At 45.3% G+C, this 21,576-nt stretch overlaps 1 protein-coding gene across 4 annotated transcripts; it reads left to right on the top strand.

Moving 5' to 3' along the window:
* The first annotated feature begins 2,318 nt into the window (after positions 1-2,318).
* On the top strand, positions 2,319-8,582 carry DYDC1 (DPY30 domain containing 1). Of its 4 annotated transcripts, none has more exons than XM_040970374.1 (7): positions 2,319-2,370; positions 3,397-3,545; positions 3,654-3,755; positions 4,229-4,321; positions 5,517-5,564; positions 6,713-6,817; positions 8,426-8,581. In XM_040970374.1, exons 2-7 carry the CDS (start codon positions 3,399-3,401, stop codon positions 8,453-8,455), a joined length of 525 nt encoding a protein of 174 aa, XP_040826308.1. In that variant the 5' UTR covers positions 2,319-2,370; positions 3,397-3,398; the 3' UTR covers positions 8,456-8,581. The 4 variants fall into 4 exon arrangements, with proteins under 4 accessions (XP_040826308.1, XP_040826306.1, XP_040826305.1 ...); XM_040970371.1 differs by having other exon boundaries at positions 2,335-2,521; positions 8,426-8,582; XM_040970373.1 differs by lacking the exon at positions 2,319-2,370 and adding an exon at positions 2,583-2,757.
* The last annotated feature ends 12,994 nt before the right edge of the window (positions 8,583-21,576 follow it).

Here is a 21,576-nt window from a genome sequence, read left to right on the forward strand (position 1 = left end):
GACCGAGTACCAGGCCTGGGTCAGCTGGGGTTAGCTTTGTGATCTCCAGCAGGTGCCTTTGCTTCTCTGAGCTTCGGTTTCTCATCTGGAGAACAGATATGACACAGGTCTGTACCTCACACCGATCAGCAGGGATAACAAAGCTACACAGGGCACTGAGCCTGGCACATACTCAGCGATTATAACTCATATATCAGCTCGAACCGTGGAAGATCAGACCATGAAGTGGCCCAGCACCTGGCTTTGCCCAACTGACTTTGTATTCCTCAAGTTTGCACATTGTAACTCCAAAAAATCCCAGTGGATACTAAAGGCCCACATCCAGTCTCCACATTTTCTGGAGGTGTTGTTTTACTTGGTTCCTCATATCTTCCTCCTCCCGGTTTACGGAGATACAAATGTGTATAGATTAAAAAAAATAATAATAACATTCCCTAGTTCTCTCCAATGCAAGGGCTTACAAGCCAAACCATATCTGTAGCAAGGCGCACGCTAAATACACAGAACTTGCTTTTTAAACAATAATAAAAAGATTTTTATTTCTATGGCAGAGTTCAGAGAGAAGGAAAGATAGACAGGAATATCTTCCATCGGCTTATTCACACTCCAAGTGGCCACAACAGCCAAAGCTAAGCTGATCCAAAGCCAGGAAACAGGAGCTTCCACCAGGTCTCCCACAGGGGTGCAGGGACTTAAGGACCCGGGCCGTCCTGCACAGCTGCCCCAGGCTGCAAGCAAAGAAATGGATGGGAAGTGGAGTAGCTGGGACAAAGTAGATGTCAGCGTGTTAGCAAGAGGCTTAGCTTCCTACCACTTCACTGAGCCCAGAACTTGTTTTTAAATGGCCTCCTACTGTTAAAAGTCACCAGGGCACCTTTGAAAAATAGGTGGTGCTAAGGTTGGGTCAGGAAGTCTGAGAGGTCTGGAACATTTTGTTATGCCTGAAAACAAGAAAATCCCTTGTCCTCATCCTCTTTTTTTTTTTTTTTTTTTTTGTTAAAGCCTTATTTATTTGAAAGGCAGAGCAAGAGAGAGAGAGAGAGAAAGTGACAAGAGAGATAGCTTCCATCTGCTGCTTTACTGCCCCAAATAACCTCAACAGCTGTAGTTAGGTTAATCTGAAGCCAGGAGCTCCTTCCGGGTCTCCCACATGGGTGCAGAGTCCCAACGCTTTGAGCCATCCTCTGCTGCTTTCCCAGGCCATAAACAGGGAACTGGATCAGAAGTGAAGCTGCTAGGACTCAAACCAGTGCCCATATGGGATGCCAGTGCTTCGGGCGGTAGCTTTACCCATATGCCACAGCACCAGCTCCAGAAACTAAGAAAATTTTACAAAAAAAAAAAAAAATCAAAACCAAAATGGAACCAGCTTGAAGGAGATTGCACAGGCCAATGAGTATGCTGGGCTTGTCCATCTAAAATGCATTAAAAGATTTTAAGGAAGCAGTGTGTATATTTGGAAATAATATTGAAAATGGGAGGATATTAGCCCTGGTGCATAAGGAGGAACTGCAAAATGAAGAGGATTTTGAAAGGATCACAACAACCCCCAGCTCCAGGGGCCAACAGCAAGGGTGGTGTCTGGCCATGATTAGACAGGCAGCTGTGGGCAGATGTCCTTGTGGAGCATACCCTGTGTGGAGGTCGTGGTGGCCTTGAACATGCTGGCTGTTCTTACTGTCCGGCATACATATCTGAAACCGTAACGCTCAACACAGGTAACACCACCCGGTGGCACAGCAGCAGGAGGGGCTGTCTTTGTTTATACTCTTCTCTGTGTTGGACACGCATCAGGGCCTCAGCAAATATCTTCTGACTCGCTCACGGAGGACTCTGATGCATGTGTGGCTATACCACGTAGCACTTATGGGGTCAACCAACTCCTGAGACCACCTTCCAAGTGGGGGTGCCTCAGCTGCTTCTGAAAGGCACCGATCAGAGGCCACCAGGACGTACGAAGCTGCCGAGTCCTGAACCTGGCCGGCCACTAAGTTTGCACGAAAGAACCGTCTCCCGCGGTCCGCCTCCCCCGAGTTTCCCACCTGGCCCCCGGAATCTCTCGCCTGTCTTGGTTGCACCCCAAAAGTCTGCAGCTCCTTCCTCTCTCCCAGAGCCTGCGGGAAGAGCCGAGGGGTTGCACTGCTTTTGCTCCAAGCCCTGCTCGCTGACAGGTGTAGCAAATGTTTTCTGCTCGCCCGCTGCCTAGCGCTCCACCTTCTCTGGGGCGCATCCCCTCCTCTCCGTGCGTGCTCCCCCAGCCCAGGCCCCGCGCCCTCCGCTCACCTGTCTGCGCGCTCCCTTTACTGAGCGTGCGCGCTCGTTGCACAGCAACGGGACACAACTCGCGGGTAGAGTGGGCGCATGCGTGAAGTGGGCGCATGCGTGAAGTGCGCACAGCGAAAAGGCACAAGACAGTTCCAGAAACAGTTTGTCTCGCTTTCGTGGGCTGTGATTCTATCGGTTGGACCTTCTGACTCGTGTGGGCCTCCCTGTGAGGCCCGAAAGGGTTGCTTTCTACCCTGGAGGCGCCGTGGGTTGGTCCTTGGCTAGCACCTCCTCCCCAGCGGTGAGCTGTGAGGCACCTGTCATGTGAGAGCCTCTCCTGCAGACTAGAGGTTGGGGAGACCAACCTCAGAGTCCAGGTTGCCAGAAAAGTTCTACGTGCCAGTTAAATGTGCATTTCACAGTTACTGTGTAGTGCAAATATTGCGTAACAGAAAGTTTTCTGTTGCTTATTTGAAGTCCAAGTTTAACTGGGTATGCTGTCTTTTTTTTTTTTTTAAGTATTTCTTTTTATTTTACTTGGAAGACAGAGTTAGAGAGAGAATATGAATTTTCCACCTGCTGTTTCACTCTCCAAATGGTCTCAATGGCCAGAGCTGTGTTGGTCAGGAGCCAGGAGGTTCTTCCAGGTCTTTTACATGGGCACAGGGCCCAAGGACATGGGTGGCCCTCTACTGCTTTCCGAGGCCATTAGCAGGGAGCTGGATGGGAAGTGAGGCAGAAGTGGACTCGGGAACTGCGACTGGTGGCTCTAAGGGTAAGCACATATGGGATTTAGCAGATACAACAAAATCCCCTCTGTAGGAGATAAATCATGTTTGCCCTGCCACCATCGCCACAGGACAAACAGCATGGGACCCACAGGTAGCCCTTCAGGTTCTCTGTATTACAGAAATGTTATGTACATTTTAAGCACATTTGTGCAGGAATGGATTTGGAGTCTTGTTAGTTTCTGGGGCCAGCTTGTTTGCGCCATCCCTCATGTCATGACTAAGGACGGAGCAGGTGCTGTGTTGACTGCACGGGGCTTGACTGTTCCTATGCCTTCAATGGACATTTCCTGCACTAATGCAAAACACTTACATGTCTTTAACATTTTTTTTTTCACATTAGACATGGAGTCGTCGTATCTCCAGAAGCATCTGGGGACATGTCTAACTGAAGGTCTTGCAGAAGTGGCGAGAGTTCGCCCCGTGGATCCAATAGAATATTTAGCATTGTGGATTTACAAGTACAATGAAAATATAACCTTGGAACAACTGGTAGGTATGGATTCTCTTTTAGGAAATTAGGAAGTGTCAAATAATTGATCCGAAATTATGTGGTCTGAGAAATCATATGCTCTTTCTCCCCCTACCCCACGACACTAGCGACAGAAGGAGATGGCCGAGCTGGAGCATGAACGAGAGCTGGCTCTGCTGGAGCAGGAAATGATGGAGAGACTCAAGGCGGAGGAGCTCATGTTTCAGCAGGTGAGACGACTTCCCGTCCAGCTCCCTCCCCAAGCCTTGAGACCCTACACCCACGTGGGAAACCCAGAAGAAACTCCCGGCTCCTTGCTTTGGATCAGCTCAGCTCTGACTGCTGCAGTCAGTTGGGGAGTGGACCAGCAGATGGAAGATCTTTCTATCTCTCCTTGTCTCTGGAAATCTGCCTTTCCAATAAAGATAAATAAATATTTAAAAAAAGACAAAGCCTTGATTTTGTCCAAATTGCGGATTACAAAGTTAACAACTGAGGATGCTTCATTTCCGCCCCCTTGATTTCTGTGCTTCAGGAAGCACTTGTAGAAGCTAAAGTGTTAAGTGACTGTGACCATTTATTTTTGTAAGCATCTGAAATCTCAATGAGCTTAGCATAATTATCCTGGAACATTTAAGAGTGAGTGTGAACTCATGGCAGTTAATCTGACAGTAATATGACTTATGTGTTTCTGACGATTCAGCAACAGATGGAACTCCAGCTGGAGCTGGAAATGCAAGAAAAGGAGAAGCAGAGAATAGAAGAACTACAGAAAGCACAGGAACAACTAGAGAAGGTAATTTGAAGCCTTGGAAATGTTTTGTTTGAAGATATTGAAGGTTAAATTCTTTGAAATTCTGAGGTTATTGTGATCTCTAAGATGGTAGGGTTCGATGTGTTAGCAACACGAATCTGAAATTTAAATGTGTTTATGGGGAATTTCAAAAGTAAAATAAATAGTGCTGTACATTTTTATTGACTGTATCAAGACTCCAGTGTTTTTTTAGACAAATATTTTCCAAAAAGTATGTTTTTTAAGCCAGTATTTCCAAAAAAAATATATGTCAACATAGACCAAACCAATGACTGGGTACGTGTTTATTTTTCCTTAATCAAATATTACTCCCCTCATTTATCTAGCAGTTGTAAACAAAAGCAGAAACAAGTTTTTTTAGAATATTTTCAACATGTTTGCTAATGGCTTAGATGAGAGCATCATAACATAAGGCAATTTTTAAAAAGCATGAATTGAGTCAGAAGGGATGAGATTTTAAATGGCCTAAAATGGTCACAATAACCAGAACTGGGCAGAGCTGAAACCAGGGGTCAGGAGCCCTCCACCTGAGTCTGCCGTGCAAGCAGGGAGCCGTATCAGAAGTGGAGCAGTCTAGAACTCATGCTAGACTAATGTTCATGCCAGATGCCAGCATTGCACAGGTGACTTCACCACACCACAGCAACAGCCCCAGGCCATTTGCTTTTAAAATGTTCTATTTGGGAGCTAGTGTTGTGGTGCAGCTTATGGTCCCAGCATCCCATGTCAGGGCACTGGTTCAAAGTCCCGGTTTCTTTGCTTCTGATCCAGTTTCTTCCTGATGGCTTGCAAAGGAAAGGAAGATGGCTCAGGTGCATAGCCCCGTGCCATCCACGCAGGAGACCAGGACGAAGTGCATGGGTCAAGGCCCCCAACCCAGCCACGTGGAGAATGAGCTAGCATGGAACGTTTCTGTCTCTTCTTCCATGTCACTCTGTCTTTCAAATGAATAAATACATTTTCAAAAAAGTTTTATTTAATCAAATATAAAACATAATTGTCTTAGAGTCAGAAATAAATCTTTGATCTGCAATTTCGGATTAAATATACTCAGATTGCTCTTCGAAGAGTGTTAATGCTCTATTTTCGGTTTTTATAAAAATTAAAATGCTTGAAAATAAACATGGGAGGAAAATGAAGTATATTCAAAGTATTCTTTTCATGTTTGTACTAACAGATGAGAATGGAAGTTATTGCTAGGGGTGAAGACAGCCTGCGCTCAGAGGTAAGAAGAAAAAGATTCAATTTTACATAAAATAAATGAATTTCTTGTAATGCTAATTGTGATACGTCAGCAGCAAGGTTTTAAGTAATAATATTTTCATAACTGATAGTCTAAATATGTATTGTAGTAATAATTTGTAAATATGATATACTTTTAAGCAAAGTCTCAGAGATGACTAGATTAGACCTTCAATTTTTTTGTTTGTATTTTTAAAAATCAGAATATCCTAAGATATTGACTATATGATTACTTACAGATTTTTAGTTTATGCATGTATTTTTTATTCTAGCAGTTGTTACTAGAATTCTCTTGTCATAAAAAGGTGTTAGTTAATTCTATGGAATGATAGTGCTGAGTTTTGATATTGTAATACTAAAATTTCTTACCAAAATTGAAATGAAAGTAATATATTAATTTTGAGGTGATCTAAAAGTAAAAATGGGACCTGGCAGGCTACCACATTAGCTCACCTGGCTAATTTTCCATCTTCAACTGCCAAGATCCAGTGTAGGTGCTGGTTTGTGTCCTACCTGCTCCACTCCCTATCAAGCTCCCTGCTTATATCCTGGAAAAGCAACAGAGGATGGCCCAAAGCCTTGGGATCCTGCACCCATGTGTGAGACCCAGGAGTGAAGAAGCTCCTGGCTCCTGGCTCCTGACTTCAGATTGGCTCAGTTCCAGCTATTGCTGCCATTTGGAGAGTGAACCAGCAGATCAAGATATTTCTCTCTGTTTTTTTTTCCTTCTTCCTGTAAATCTGTCTTTCCAATAAAAATCAATCTTAAAGAAAGGAAATGGGGGTGGGGCTGGGACTGTGCCATAGAGATTTAACTGCTGCCTGCAGTGCTGGCGTCCCATATAGTCACCAGTTTGAGTCATGGCTGCTTCACTTCCCGTCCAACTTCCTGCAAAAGCACTTGGAAAAGCAGGATAAGATGGCCCAAGTGCTTGGGCCCTAGAATCCACATGGGAGACCCAGAAAACATCCCAGGGCTCCTCGCTCTGGCCAGCACAACTCTGGCTAGGGTGGTCATTTGGGGAGTGAACCAGCAGGTGGAAGATCTCTGTTTCCTTTCACTGTAACTCAGCCATTCAAACAACTAAATGAACCTTTTAAGAAAAAGTAAAAATGGGGTTTTTGATTGCAGGATGCACTGCCAGACTCAGGCAAAACCCTGGCTGAAATCAGTGATCGCTATGGAGCCCCTAATCTGAGCAGAGTGGAAGAACTGGATGAACCAATGCTCTCCGATGTAAGTGTCTACGTGCTTTAAATAAGACAGGTGTGTGTGTGTGTGTGTGTGTGTGTGTGTGTGTGTGTGTTTTGATCCTACCTATGGTACAGTCTAGCTTGTATGAGACAGTCTTGGCTGGCACACTGGCCTTTTGCCTCATAGAAAGATAACCATTCCTAAGTTCCTGACCATATTCCTGATTAACATTCTGCCCTTTTGCAAATGTGTAACTGGCATACTCAGGTCTATCATTATCTGTCAATCTGTGTCTGTGTACTTGAAGGTAGACTTTGGAAAACTCAAATCCTCCTCAAAGTATGGATTTAAAATAGTTTTGTGAGGTACATGATGTTCAGCGTCAGAGGGCGCCCTGGAAAGAATAAAAATCCAAAGGCGGGTGTGCAGGCTTCCGCAGTATGAATTTTACTTTTCAGTTAAACACGTATTGTCTTCTCTGTGCCTGTCACTGTGCCAGACACATAGGTGACTGACAGATGAAGGGGAAGCAAATAATTAGTGGTTCTTACTGGAGTGATAAGATGATTTATTGTGTACACCATTGTGCTTCTGAGCACAAAAGAGATAGCTCTGCAGGTGCCAACCTGGACAGTGCTGGTGGGGAGGTGCACTTGGCCGGGGAGGTGATTCATGTCCACTGAGTGGGTCAGGGGGAGTGGTTGAGGGACCGTGGCTTGGAAGGATACTGGAAAGAAATGGTGAGACAGGAGGCCCTGAGCAAGGCAGGTATAAGGATTAAGGGGGCAGGAAAGACTAGAGAGAGGGAGGGATGAGCACCAAGGGAACGGAGGCTTCAGGGCTCAGGCCATGAAGGCCCTTCCGGTTCCTGCTCAGAGGGTGGTAATTTATTGCATCATGTGATCAGAAAGACAGAAGGAGGTATGGCGAGACCAGGTGGGAGGGAGGCTATTTTGGTATAACTGAAAGAGAGAGAGAGATTGGGAGGGGGGAGGAGAGAGAGAGGGAGAGAGAAAGACCTATGTGGTCTAGAATGAGTGGCATTTATAACAGCCACTCAGAGAGTGGAGCTGGTCCTAGGGACAGTCATAGAGAACGAAGTATCTGCTATGATTTGGACGATGCTAGGGCTAGACCATACAAATGAACAAAACACCTGTCCTGTGGACTCCCCTTTGGGAAGGGGACAGAGAAGAGAAGCCTGACTAATCTGGATGAGTCTTCTTTCCGGTGCCGGGGCCCACAGGCTTGGCCATCCTTCACTGGTTTGCAGGCACATTAGCAGGGAGCTGGATCCAACAGAAGCAGAGCAGCAGGGACACAAGCCAGATTCCATATGGGCTGGCCAGCACTGCAGGTAGCAGCTTAACAGGATGTGCCACAAGTTGGGGGACTAAGTGCATGACTTCGGGATTCATATCATGTTCAACTCCGAGAACACAACGCAGAAGGAGGACAAAGGCTGGGATGGTGGCTGCCTGAGGCTAGGAGATGGTTACCTTCTCTTTGGATGTTCTTGAAATTGACCTGAAGTTCTCAAAAAACTTCATCCAGTGCCGTATCAGAAATGACCTGATCTCTGTTTATTTTGAATCTTCTCACAGGCCTAATTGTATTAAAGTATATTTGTATGTTTTATTTTGCTTTTAGGTTGCATTAAACATTGATCAAGATTTGTAGAATCGAACATCCAAAGTGCAATAAAAATTTTTCTGACTGATTTCAAACTTCAAAGCAGGAACCCTCATTTATTTTGCCATCAAACTTGAACTCTGCTTTTTTTTTTTAAATAAAAACTTTTATTTACATGCCTTTTTTTTTGAAAGGCAGAGCCACATGGAGAGAGGGAGAGACAGAGGTCGGGGGCGGGCACAGAGGGAGATGGGAGGAGGTATCTTCCATTTGCTGGTTCACTCCCCAAGTGGTTGCAACATCTGGGTCAGGACCAGGATCTCTCACCTTGGTTGCACTTGAGTCATCATCTGTAACCTCCCAGGCACATTAACAGGAAGCTGGATCAGAAATGCATCAGCCAGGACTTGAACCAGTGCTCTGATATGGGATGACAGTGTTGTGATCAGTGGCTTAACCTACTGCACCACACTGCTGTCCTCAAACTCTACTCCCTTCTTTGCCTCCTAAAGACAACTGTATGAATGGGCTTCAAAGGTAGCCTTAAAATAGGGCTTTGGATTCCCCAACGTGACTGTGGGTTGGGTTTTTGTTTTTTGTTTGTTGTTTGTTTGTTTGTTTGTTTGTGGATTGGGTGGGGGGAGGTTTCACTTCCTTTACGAGGCCTTTCCCAATCAGAATGTGGGGCAAGAGCCTTTTCTGCTTGTAAGAGCTAAGAAAACAAATGCTGAAGGAGGATCTTTTTTTGGGGGAAAAAAAATCTATTTTTATACTTTTTCTGAGGCAAAGAGAGCAAAACAGCCTAGTTGTTTAAATAGGAAGACAAAAAGGGAAAAAATAATAGGAAAAATATGTGTTGCATTAGGAAGGAATGTTATCCTGTTCACCAGTTCTGCATATTATTGAATGTCTCAGATACTCAGGAAAGAGGGCTGCCAGCTCCTGCGTCTCCAGCGTCGATGACCTATTGCTTGCTTGCTTGCTTTCTTGCTTGCTTGCTTGCTTGTTTTCTCTCATTTTTAATAAAGATTTATTTATTTCTATTGGAAAGTCAGATACACAGAGAGGAGGAGAGACAGGGAGGAAGAGCTTCCATCTGATGATTCACTCCCCTAATGACCACAACAGCTGGAGCTGAGCTGATCTGAAACCAGGAGCCAGGAGCCTCTTCAGGTCTCCCACGCGGGTACAGGGTCCCAAAGCTTTAGGCCAGCCCCAACTGCTTCCCAGGCCACAAGCAGGGAGCTGGATGGGAAACAGGGCTGCCAGGATATGAACTGGCGCCCCTATGGGATCCCAGTGCGTGCAAGGCGAGGACTTTAGCCACTAGGCTACTGCGCCAGGCCCCTGCCATCTTTCTTATCCACCTACACAACAGTGTGCTGCAGGGGCGGGGAATAGATTGTCGTTCCAGCCTTGGCTGCAGCCACCACTAAAGCTGGGGTTGGAGACAGGGGTAGAGATGTCTTGGGTTCAGCCTAACCAAAGGGCGCGCTCTGGGGCTAGGATTTGGACACAAAGGACTTTAGTCATGAAATAAACTGCTGTAGTTCTGGGGTAGAGTTTATTTATTTATTTATTTATTTTATTGGAAAAGCAGATTTACAGAGAGAAGAAGACAGAGCGTTTCCATCCACTGGTTCATTCTCCAAGTGGTTGTAGTGGCCAGAGCTGAGCTGAAGCCAGGAGCCAGGAGCCAGAAGCATCTTCTGGATCTTCCATGTATGTTCAGGGTCCCAAGGTTTTAGACCATCCTCTGCTGCCTTCCCAGACCACAAGCAGGGAGCTGGATGGGAAGTGGAGCAGCTGGGACATGAACCAGCACCTGTATGGGATCCTGGTGCATACCAGGTGAGGATTTAGCCACTGAGCCATCACGCCCTAGAGACAGAGTCTGAAAGAGGCTCCTGCTGTGATTGGTCGATGATTCTGAAATATAGCAGCTAGCCTGGGTGTCTCCCAGGGTCTCAGAGTCTCCTCCTTATAGCTACACACCTCATTTTGGATCCAACCCAGGGTAGGACTGGAAGTGGCTCCTGTTCTAACAGATGGATTACGGGATATATGTTCCTCTCAGCTGGTCTTGAGGATAAGGATTCCAAAAAGAAAGGAAATGGATGAGAAATGGGGAGATGCAAAATTCACAGAGACTGGCAACTAGACCTGTCTTTTCTCACTATAAAAGTTGAGGCCATTAAAGTGCAATTTAATGCAAACCTAATATTTTTGCTGAATTCTGAGTGCAAGTTAATATGCAAAGTTAAGGATGAAGTTGTACATGAATTTCTGAGATATAACATAAAGAATAGACTTTTACCAAACTGACAATTCTGATATTAGAGTGTGAGAGCATCAATTTCTCAGTGTACTAAACAGCTGTAACATTTTGGTCAATGTGCCATGTTTTTTAAAATTCATTTTTAATTTTAGATGATGTTAACATGGTTGACCAGAATGGGATGGATCAAGTGTTAGGGAAAAGTAGGTGTGACCACTGTCTGCAAATTTTCGGTTTCTCCTTCTTGTTTTTTTGGGGGGCGTGTAGGGAGGGGTAGGAGGAGAAGCCACACTCAGTTTCCCAACTGCTCCAATGCTGAGAGATGAATATCAAGCCAGGGTCCCAATGTGACACATACTCCAAGGGTTCTGCCCAGATGGTTTCGGTAGTTCTGAAATGTTGCCGATCTCGTCAATCCAAGGATGAGGAAACCCTTTCAATGTCCATTGACTGACACAGTTGACCTCAGAGTCTCCATTCACCTAGGTATTTGCTGTCACCATTTGACTGGGATAGTTGGCCAATTTGTTCTATCTGCCTTCCTCTGGGATGGTACAGATGTTCCCTGCAGGGCTCAATGGGCTGCCATATCCTCTGTGTGGATCTGGGCCAGCTGTCCACTATTCCATATTTTCCACTGAGGAGGACCAGTTTTCACAGGTGGGCCAAGGACCCTAACCAGGTGACCCCAGGCCCTGCTGGCCCCCTGTCCCCAAGGCTCACAGGCCTGGCATTCACCACGCAGACAGGCCAAGGACCCCAACTAGGTGACCTAGGTTCCACCAGACCCCTACCCCTGGGGCTCAAGGATCTGACACCTGCCATACGTGCAGACCAAGGACCCAGGCCAGGTGACATGGGTTCCACCAGACCCCAAGTCCTGGGGCTCATGGAGCCGGCCCCCACCATGCAGGTGGACCAAGGACTCAGGCCAGGTGACTCAGGTCCTGTCAGACCTCCAGTTCCCAAGGCTCATGGACCCAGTAACCACCATGCAGGTGGGCCGAGGACCAAATCAGGTGATCCAGGCTCTGCTGAATCCCCAACCCCTGGGGCTCTCAGACCCGCCTCCCCCCACCACACACATACAGGCAGACCAAAGACCTGGGCCAAGCAACCCGAGTACCACTGTACTTCCCACCTCTGAGGCTCATGGACCTGGCACCTACCACATTGGTTCATCATGGACCCAGGCCAGGCAACCCAGGCCCTGCTAGACTCCCAGCCCACAGGGCTCAGAGACCCAACACCTATCTCACACATGGGCCAAGGCCCCAGGCCAGGCAACCTGGGCACTTCCGGACCTCATGTTTTTGACACTATGAAAATCTTATTCAGGTAGGGTGAATGAAGGAAGAAGATATCTTTGGGTGTTATGTTTTTCCTCCAAAATGTTTTTTTTCCTTATGTTTTATGTTTTGTTCATTTTTACAAATTATTTGTACAAATCTTGCAAGACAGCACTCTCATCTCCTTGTTCTTTCCCCACAGTCCCACGAAGGGCAGGGCCTAAACCGAGCACTAAACACATAATCCAATTCCTGTTTGCGTGTCAGGAACCAATTGTTTTAACACTTTTCGTATTTGAAAGAGAGGACACATTCGTGAGAGTAATACTTCATCCACTGGTTCACTGCCGCCTCTTTCCCCTTAGCCCCCCAAAATGACCATAGTGATCAGGGCTGGGCCAGGACAAAGCCAGGAGCCTGGACTCCACCAGGGCTTCTCATGGAGGTGGCAGGAATCGATGCACACTTGGTTCATCTGCTGCTTTCCTCCCAGGTACACTCAGAAGGGAACTGGAATGGAAGTAGAGTGGCTGAGACTTGAATGTGTGCTCTGATAGGAGATGTTGGTATTATAGGTGATGGCTTAGCCCACTGTGCCACAGTTCAGGCCCCTTGATGTTGTCTCCACCATCTCTTCCCCTTTTTCTATAGATCCTATATTCTTTATTTCACTTGAAGGTGCTTTGTTCCCCGGATGTAGTTGTATATGATTTGGGGGAGCATTTACACTTAAATAAGAGATCATTTATGCACCAAACAGCTCATGTCTTTAAAGTTTACATTAACTGTTGTCAGTGCGGTCACAGATAGGTGCAGCCACTGCCACCATCACTTTTAGAACATTCTCATCGCCTCAAAAAGGACACTGTACCCTCAGCTGTCAACCCTTTCCTAAACCCTCCCAAAGCTCTTCAAGTGCTAGGACACCATGCCTCCACTGGTTTTTGTATTGCTTCAGAACACACTCTCTCTGAACCATGATTAATACAGCCAGACTCAACCATGGCTTGCGGCTGGCTCCCTTGGTGACTCCAGAGTAACTGCTGTAGTGTCACAGTGTTACTGTCCTGTCCTGATGGCTTTATATACCCCCAGTTCCATTGGGGTTTAGGAAGTACATTTTGCTCACTTAACTATGCTTTGTTAATTTTATATCCCTTCTACTAATATGTTTAGTAGATTTAGATTACACTAAAATTGTTCTGGTAGAATAGAATGCTTGATTAGCAAACAGAGCCATCATATGAGGCCCTCATTTCATGTTCTTTACATGGAAAATATGTGAAGGGTATGCAGAAGGCTGAGTGCTGCCTGGATGCCAGCTTCTCACATGAACATGATCAAGTCCTGGCTGCTCCACTTCCAATTCAGCTCTCTGCTAATGTGCCTGGGAAAGCAGTATAAGATGCCCTAGGTGCTTGGGCCCTTGCACCTACATGGTGCAGGGGCTCCTGGCTCCTGGCTTTGAACCAGCTCCAGCTGTTGCAGCCACCATTTGGGGGGCAAACCAGTGGATGGAAGATCTTTTTCTGTCTCTTTCTCTATATAAAATTCTGCCTTTAAAATAAAAATAAATAAATCTTATATATCTTTCTTATGTGTAATATATATCTCTTTCATGTATAATATATATATATATACATGAAAATGTGGGAAGATGAAGCCTCAGGAAGAAATGCTCAGGGTTGTACAGATAACAGGCATTGAATCTGGCCTTGACACCAGTTACACTTGGTGTGTAATGACTGGATGTATTTGGATATACCAAGCATATTTGAAAAGTAGCTACGACAAAAACTGCTGATTTAAGTCAATCTTCTGCAGCTAGGAGGGAGTATCTGTATAAAGGGAAGAGCCCTAATGCAGCTCCTGGTTCTGGAGGCTGTGGAAGCCAAGAGCGCAGTGTTGGTATCTCATGGCTTTGGCTGAGGACTTCCCGCTGCTGTGGCTCCTGGTGGGAAGCGGAAGGTGCAGACTCGTGCATGGAGAATGGGGCCAAGGGGGTGGATTCTCTTCAGAATAACCTGTTCTTATAGCAACAAATCCAGTCCTGCACAAGTGAGAAGTCACTCATGCAAGGGAGGCATTAATCTGTTCATGTAGGGCCCAGCGCACTGGCCTAGTGGCTAAAGTCCACTCATTGAACACACCGGGATCCCATATGGGCACCGGTTCTAATCCCGGCAACCCTGCTTCCCATCCAGATCCCTGCTTGTGGCCTGCCCAGCTCTGTACCAGTTTGTAAACTCAGAATCTAGCTAAATGATCATGGGCACTGCCGCTGGGAAGTATGCTTCCAGAAGTTGAGCAAGGACATGTGAAAGAAGATAAATAATGGTGCAAGATTTAAGGAACCTGTTGGGTGGTTTGTGTGATTCACGTAACATAGGAAGGAGTTACGCAGAGCTGTATGAAAGAGAAGGCAAAAGTACACCATAGAAAAGCCAACACCCAACCAAAGCAAAGGCATGGAGCTGACTGGGTAGGCAGAGAGATGATGGCAATGCCTGTAGAACAGGTGATCTCTGCAGGAACAAAGGCAAAATTCCATCTGGACCAGATTTCGAAGCATATTAAGTTCCAAGTTTAAATATTTAGATTGTGTTTTTTGAGGAAGAGAAAAAGGGGCGAGACTCGTAAATTGAAAACATTTGTGGGGAATGGTGGGACCTGGCATTAAGTTGCAAACAAGGGATTAGGATGATTAATCGGTGGCTGTTGGAGAGTTTGGGATTAGGATTCCATAGAGTCTAGGCTTCGGGTAACAGAGATCCGATTCTAGGTCTAAGTGAAAGTTAATTCAGTGAATGTTTTCAGTATACCTACCTCAAGCACTGTAGTTGATTGTTACAGGGAACAAACATAAGACATGGCTTCTGCTCTCAAGCCATTTATAGCACGTAGGGGCTGCAGAGAAAACAAGTGGCAGGTGTGAGACATTCCATGGCGGGTAGGAGGGATTGGGAGCTGATTGGATGGGGGTAAAGGATAAGGAACAGCCAAGATCCAGGTACAGGTGGGGTTTAGGTATAGGTCTGGGCTAGAAGGGACACCTGGCCAATTGGACATGTAAAGTTCAGATCTTCCTGCTGCTCGCTTTAGCCCAGGGAATTGCATCACAAATAAGCACAAGCTTTGGAAAACCAGTGTGTGTGTGTGTGTGTGTGTGTGTGTGTGTGTGTGTGTGTGTGTGTGTGTGTGTGTGTGTGTGTGTGAAAATCTGATTAGGCCAGAAAATTCCTCTGAATTAAATCAGTTTCAAATTGTGTATTTGACTGTAACAAGTCCTGCCACCACTAGGTGTCCCACAGCTGCAGTGTTTAAAGCCTCCTGAGGTAGTCCTTTCAAGTGATTGCTTCTCATGTGGAAACAGGGATGCTAGTCTTCTCAGGTGTAGTGGACCACAGATGAGTGCAATGGATCAACTTCAGGTAAGTTTACAACCCAATCAATCTAGAGTAAGCTGAGACTATGCCAAGTCAAAAGTGCATTTAAGGCACCCAACCTACTATCTTCTCAGCTTACCCTGACCAACGTTAAACATACCCAGGCCACTTACATTCTCCTACAGCTGGGCAAAAGCATCCACCTCAAAGCTCATCTTATAATGGAGCATTGCATATCATGTGATTTATTGAATCCTCTGCCGAAAGTGAGAAACAGAATGGCCATGTGGAACTCACCGTTGAAGGACATGATTGAAGGTACAGTAATCTGAAGATTGTCCGAGACAATGACCTAAAATCATTTGCCAGATGATGAGGATGGCAGGGCCCGTGACTTCTTCTGATGAGGCTAGTGTAAGAACAATGCTCATGTCACACGGGCTTTCTTGTTAGGGTGACAATAAAATAGGAAGCATATGCTTTGCTCAGTCTTGAAGGTTCCAGGACTCCCTGGAACTTACAGGTAACCACTGTGTTTGAGATCAGTGAATAAAATTCCCTGTTATACGCTGCTTATGTATTCACAGAAACACAAAGTTGTTTACACATGAGTCAGATCATTTTTGGATGATATTCTATGCTAATATTTAATCATCTCATACTGTAGTTATTCTGCAACTTGCTTCAGTTTCGTTCAACATTATATATTCAGTATTTATGTCTGCTACTTCATGTGTATCTGCTTCATTTATTTCAACCACCACGTGTGTACAGTGAGTCATTTTACCCTTCTTATATTGGCAGGTATTTGTTTTAAATACTCTATTTTTTTGTATGTAGATGCATACACATACATTACATATCTGTTTCTCCTTGTGGAAATATGTGCCCTGAAGGGAATCAGATTGCCTGCACTCCTTGACACCTAACCTGTCCTAGTAAACCAAGATCTAAAGAATGTGCCCAGGACCGCATCCTTAGCCATCTGATGTGGTCTCCCATTGGAACAGACAAGGACTAACAAATGTATTCTCTTCATCAGTTCTGCAACTTCAGCAGCTATCAGAATCTGCTGGAGGGTCTCTTTTGTTTTAAAAATTCTTTATTTTTATTTGAAAGGCAGATTTACAAAGAGAAGGAGAGACAGAGAGCGTCCATCTACTGTTCATTCCTCAAATGACTGCAACGGCCAGATCTGAGATGATCTGAGACCAAGTGCTAGGAGCTTATTCTGCTGCTTTGCTAGTACAAAAAGCAGGGAGCTGGATCAGAACTGGAATAGCTAGGGCATGATCAGTGCCTGTTTGGGATGCCGGTGCTTGCAAATGAGGGATTAGTTCGCTAGGCCACCGTGCCCGGTCCCAGGCTACAGCGCCCTCAGTTAAATTACAAAGTCTTGGGCTGCAGCTAGAGAATCAGCCCTCCCAGTTCTCATAGGCTCCCAGGTGCCATTGCTCCTGCTGATGAGCAATTAGGCCCTGGGGAAACGTGGCTCCAAGGTACATCAGACACACTTGTGCAATTCCTGGGGCACAGGCTGTGTACGTTCTCAGGCAGCTACATAGTGCTGAAATGGTTTCCAACATGCTCGTTCGAGTTTCCATGCCTCGCCACAGGCTCCCGGAAGTTCCATTGTGTATCCTTGCCCAAGCTTGGTTATGTTACACTTCAACATATTTTGTCCATCAGAGCAGTGTAATGTGGTAGCTGCTTCATTGTTTGATTTGCATTTCCCCTGATAATGAGTTTCTATGTCTTTTGTGGTTTGGGGACGATGGATTTGCTCCTCGGGCAGTAGCATGTTCCCGTTATTTGCTTATATTCTCTATTGATTTGTTTTTGTCTCCCTCATTGATTTCTTTCTCGGTTATATGTGTTGGGAAATCTCTCAGGTGGTGAGTTACCTTTTAGTTTGTTTTGTAGTCCAGCAGGAATGTTTTACGTAGCTGAAGGTATCTGTTCTCTCTTTTATCTTCTGTTTCACAAATTAATGAAGACTGGAAAATTTTATAAGATCTATAGTTTGCTTGAAGAATTATCAAGTTAACTTCCTTAAAGTATAGTCAAGAATCAAACTGGCAGTTTGAAAATCAGGTAAAGCCTCCTTTTAACAGTTACATCGAAAAATAAAATTCAGGTTAATTTATTGTATATTCGTGAATTGCTGGAATGAGATTTTAAGGCCTAAAATGAAGCCTATGAATCCATCACAGTTTAAATATCTCAACCTGATTTCAGGTTTGCTATTATTGTTATTATTATTTTGTCTTTTGACTTGCTTACTAAGCACTTCAAGACACAAAACAGGTTTGCTAGTTTAAAATTTTTTTTAAAGATTTACCTATTTTTATTTGGTAAAAGCATATTTGCAGAGAGAAGGAGAGACAGAGAAAAATCTTCCTTCTGCTGGGTTCATTCTCCCCAAATGGCCCCAATGGCCAGAGCTGAGTCGTTCTGAAGCCAGGAGTCAGGAGCTTCTCCCAGGTCTCCCTGTAAGTACAGCGTCCCAAGGACTTCAGCCACCCCTTGCTGCTTTCCCAGGCCACAAGCAGGGAGATAGATGGGAAGAGGAGCAGTTGGGACACAAACTGGTGCCCATCTGGGATGCCAGTGCTTGAAAGTAGAGGATTAGCCAATTGAACCACAGTGTCAGTCCTAGGCTTATTTGCTTTTTTAAAGGATTTATTTATTTTGAAACACAAAGTGACACAAAGAGGGTTCACTCTCCTACAGGCCAAAGCCATGAGCTTGGAATATCACTTGAGTTTCCAACACAGGTGGCAAGGTGAGGATTTGCCTTGATCCATCATGCTGGGCCAGACACTACATTGGAAAACTCATTGGGGATGTTGAAGCTGTTAGTTGAGGTGCCGCTCGAGTGTTGCATTGTAGGAAATGGACTGGAAAGAAAAGTATTTCATGAACCCTGGTTGGCCGGAGGCATTAGAGGGCAGAGCAAGGGTTGTGTGTGGAGGTCCGTGGGTCCCCAGTTCTAGCCATGCTTCTGTTTCTTGCTGCAGGCTCTGAGGCCAGTCTGAACACTACATCCCTCTTTGCTTTGTACCGTTTGATGATTCCCTGGACATAATGATCCTTATGGAATTAGAGAGGTTTGCATCATTGTCCAAGGATTCCTTGGGTGCGGTTTATTTGCTTTCTGCAAATGAAGCTTCCCCCCCACCCCACCTTCTCAGCTCTGAAAGCAGCAAGCATTATAATTATAGCATTATAGCAGCTCTTACATGAGTTATCACAATTTATAGATAGCAACTTCAAAAAAATTTATGACTATGTAAGAACAGATTTCATCTATTTCAAGGACAAATTCCAAGAATATAAGGACATTGCCCGCCCTGCTTTGCAGTTAGCTAGCTTTCATGGTCATGAATCAGGAAGAAGTGAAGATTGGCTTTGCTAGTGCAGGGAAAGGAGAATCAGTAAGAGTCAGAGAAGCTGGGTTTGAGTGTGGTGCCTCTTAGCAGGTGTGTGATCCAAAACAACTGGCTGCATCCCTCGTTACCTCAGCTCTTGGCTCCGGCTCTGTTGAGTGAGGATGATGCTCCCTGCCTCAGAGTAACTGCAAAACCACGAGCTCACACCTGTAAGAGTTTGGTGAACTGCAAGCTTCTCTCTGCACAGTTATAGTACAGATCATGGATATCAGGGAAGGAGTAGGGGTGAGAGGCTAGCTTTCCCACACATGGGTGTGTTTATTTAATCTTCTCTCAAATCCCCAAAATGAGACAATTATACAGATTCCAAATATAAACCACATTTGGTCAAATTGTGTGTGTGTCTGTATGTTTTAAGAATCTTAAAAAAATTTTTTTAAGATTTATTATTTATTTTATTGCAAAGGCAGATGTACAGAGAGGAGGAGAGACAGAGAGGAAGATGCTTCGTCCAATGATTCACTCCCCGAGTGGCTGCAACAGCCGGTGCTGCACTGATCCGAAGCCAGGAGCCAGGAACTTCCTCCAGGTCTCCCACGTGGGTGCAGGGTCTCAAGGCTTTGGGCCATCCTCGACTGCTTTCCCAGGCCACAAGCAGGGAGCTGGATGGGAAGTGGAGCTGCTGGGACTAGAACCAGCGCCCTTATGGGATCCTGGCACATTCAAGGCGAGGACCTTAATCATTACACTATCATGCCGGGCCCAAGAATCTTAAAATCTTAACTGATTTGATCCTGACTCTTTTTTTTTTTAACAGCTAGGAATTTTAATAAGCCTGTCTTTTAAAAAAATTTATTTATTTATTTTATTGGAAAGTCAGATTTACAAAGAGAAGGAGAGACAGTGAGAAAGATCTTTTATCCGCTGGTTCACTCTCCAAGTAGCCGCAACAGCTGGAACTGTGCGATGCCTTTCAACATTAGCAGAGGAAGGTATTCCATAGAGCTGTTCAAAACTGACACTCTGTCCAAGAGCCACAGGGCTTGCGTAACTCACCCTCTTCTTTCTCTTGGCTGAGGTCACCTGTGGTTGAGAGATGAACTAGCCAATCGTATCCTGCTCTTCAGTCCCACCCACTTTCCTGCTCTTTGCTTTGAAACTACTGGCTAATTCTAAACACACCCATGCATTTTCCATTGTTGCTCCAACTGGATATTTATCTTGGTGAATGTGCTCGCTTGTTTAAAATGAACACTGTTTACTTAGTGATACTGATGAGCTTCAGGGTATTGTTTATTGAATGTAGGATTATAGCATTTAAAAAGATTATCCTTGTAGAAATTGTTCTAATGATCAAGGTTTAATGATTTCAATCTAGAAAAAAATTACTCTAGATTTTTTTTGGGTGCTCCTTTGATCTGTTCTTACCTGTGGAGTAGAAGATTGACTTGGAAGAAGGCCTGGAGAATGTGCGTAAAAGGCATCGTCTGTGTTTACAGGATAAGATTTCAGTTACTGAGGGCACCCTTTTCCCACCAGGGCTCCAGCAGTCGCCTGCTTGCATCCTGGGAACGCACAGTATTTGTACCTGCTGTTACTATTAATTTGGCATCCCATGTGTTTACCCAGGCCAGAAACTTGGAAGTCATTCTTGGGTCCTCTCCTTTATTTTCGACATTCAGTAACTTTTCCAGTCTCTACTCCTGTACCTGATGGTGCTGCGTAACTCTGTTGCCTCCAGGACTGCCCTGACTAGTCCAGACTCCACATGATGATGCCAGCTAGCAAGGTGGTTTCTGTAGAAGTTAGAAACTGATAATCTGCCCCACCTGCACACCTAGCTTGCTTAGAGCCCTTCATCCAGACAAAATCTAAACTTTTAGAACACGCAGCATCCTTCAAGATCTGGAGTCTGTCATCATCCTGAGATCTTTGTCTTTAAATTTTCTATTCTTGTCTACCATCCCATGCCCTATGCCCAAGCCTTGCTGAACCACTTGGAGTGTCATGCATGTTTCATGCACCGTCTGCTTGCTACAGTTGAGTACATCTTCTTCCCATTGCCTGGATTGATATTTTCCAGTGTCGCCTGGAATTCATGCATCTGTCCATTTGGTCTTTTTTTTTTTTCCCTTTGGCGGACCTGCCCTGGGGGTGGTGTATTGTAGGTGCTTAATTCATGTTCAGAGAATGAGCGAGTGACAGGTAAAATTGGGAGGATGGATGAACACACCTGTGCAGCCTGCTGTAGTCATGGCTGCCTGTCCGCCAGTCCTGCCTGCACCACCACTGCTGAGACCAGCACTCCCGGACAGCATGGTTCTTCTCCCTGTCCTCTCCCCTAGCACTCACACAGGGCACCAAGATCCCACAGCCAACATTGGTCCTCTGACAGAACCCCGCACTCAGAATTATCTTTTCCTGCTGAGGCAGGAGGCTGGGCCTGCTCCTAGGGATGTCCTTCACTGGAGGTATATCTGATCTTGTGCTGACTGCACTGGGGTTAAGTACTCGTGCCAGAACACAAAACTCAAGTGTCATTTCCCACACACCGTATCAAAGGTACAAGCTGTTATCGATGTCACTGGCCACAGCTGATGTTGGTCCCTCAGTCACCAATCAGGTTGCTGCACTATAAAGTTACCCTTTCCCTGCCCTCCTCCTGCCAGGCTGTCCTTTTAGGATCAAAATTACTATGTGCAGCTTAGATTGAAGGAATGAGAGTTATATTCCACCTGCTGTAGAGCATGAAATAAGTAATTTGGTATTCGTCACATGAGAGCTGTGTTTCTTCAAGATTTATAGGCTTATTTAATCATGTCTA

Source organism: Ochotona curzoniae, unplaced genomic scaffold (genome assembly GCF_017591425.1).
Source record: "Ochotona curzoniae isolate NIBS_2020 unplaced genomic scaffold, NIBS_Ocur_1.0 scaffold_4763, whole genome shotgun sequence".
Lineage (NCBI taxonomy): Eukaryota > Metazoa > Chordata > Mammalia > Lagomorpha > Ochotonidae > Ochotona > Ochotona curzoniae.

Coding starts and splice junctions, on each gene's coding strand:
- DYDC1 (XM_040970371.1), top strand. CDS start 2,362: ATGCGTGAAGTGGGCGCATGCGTGAAGTGCGCACAGCGAAAAGGCACA. Junction 2,522..3,396: donor AAAGGGTTGCTTTCTACCCT/GGAGGCGCCGTG, acceptor TTTTCACATTAG/ACATGGAGTCGTCGTATCTC. Junction 3,756..4,228: donor AGGAGCTCATGTTTCAGCAG/GTGAGACGACTT, acceptor CTGACGATTCAG/CAACAGATGGAACTCCAGCT.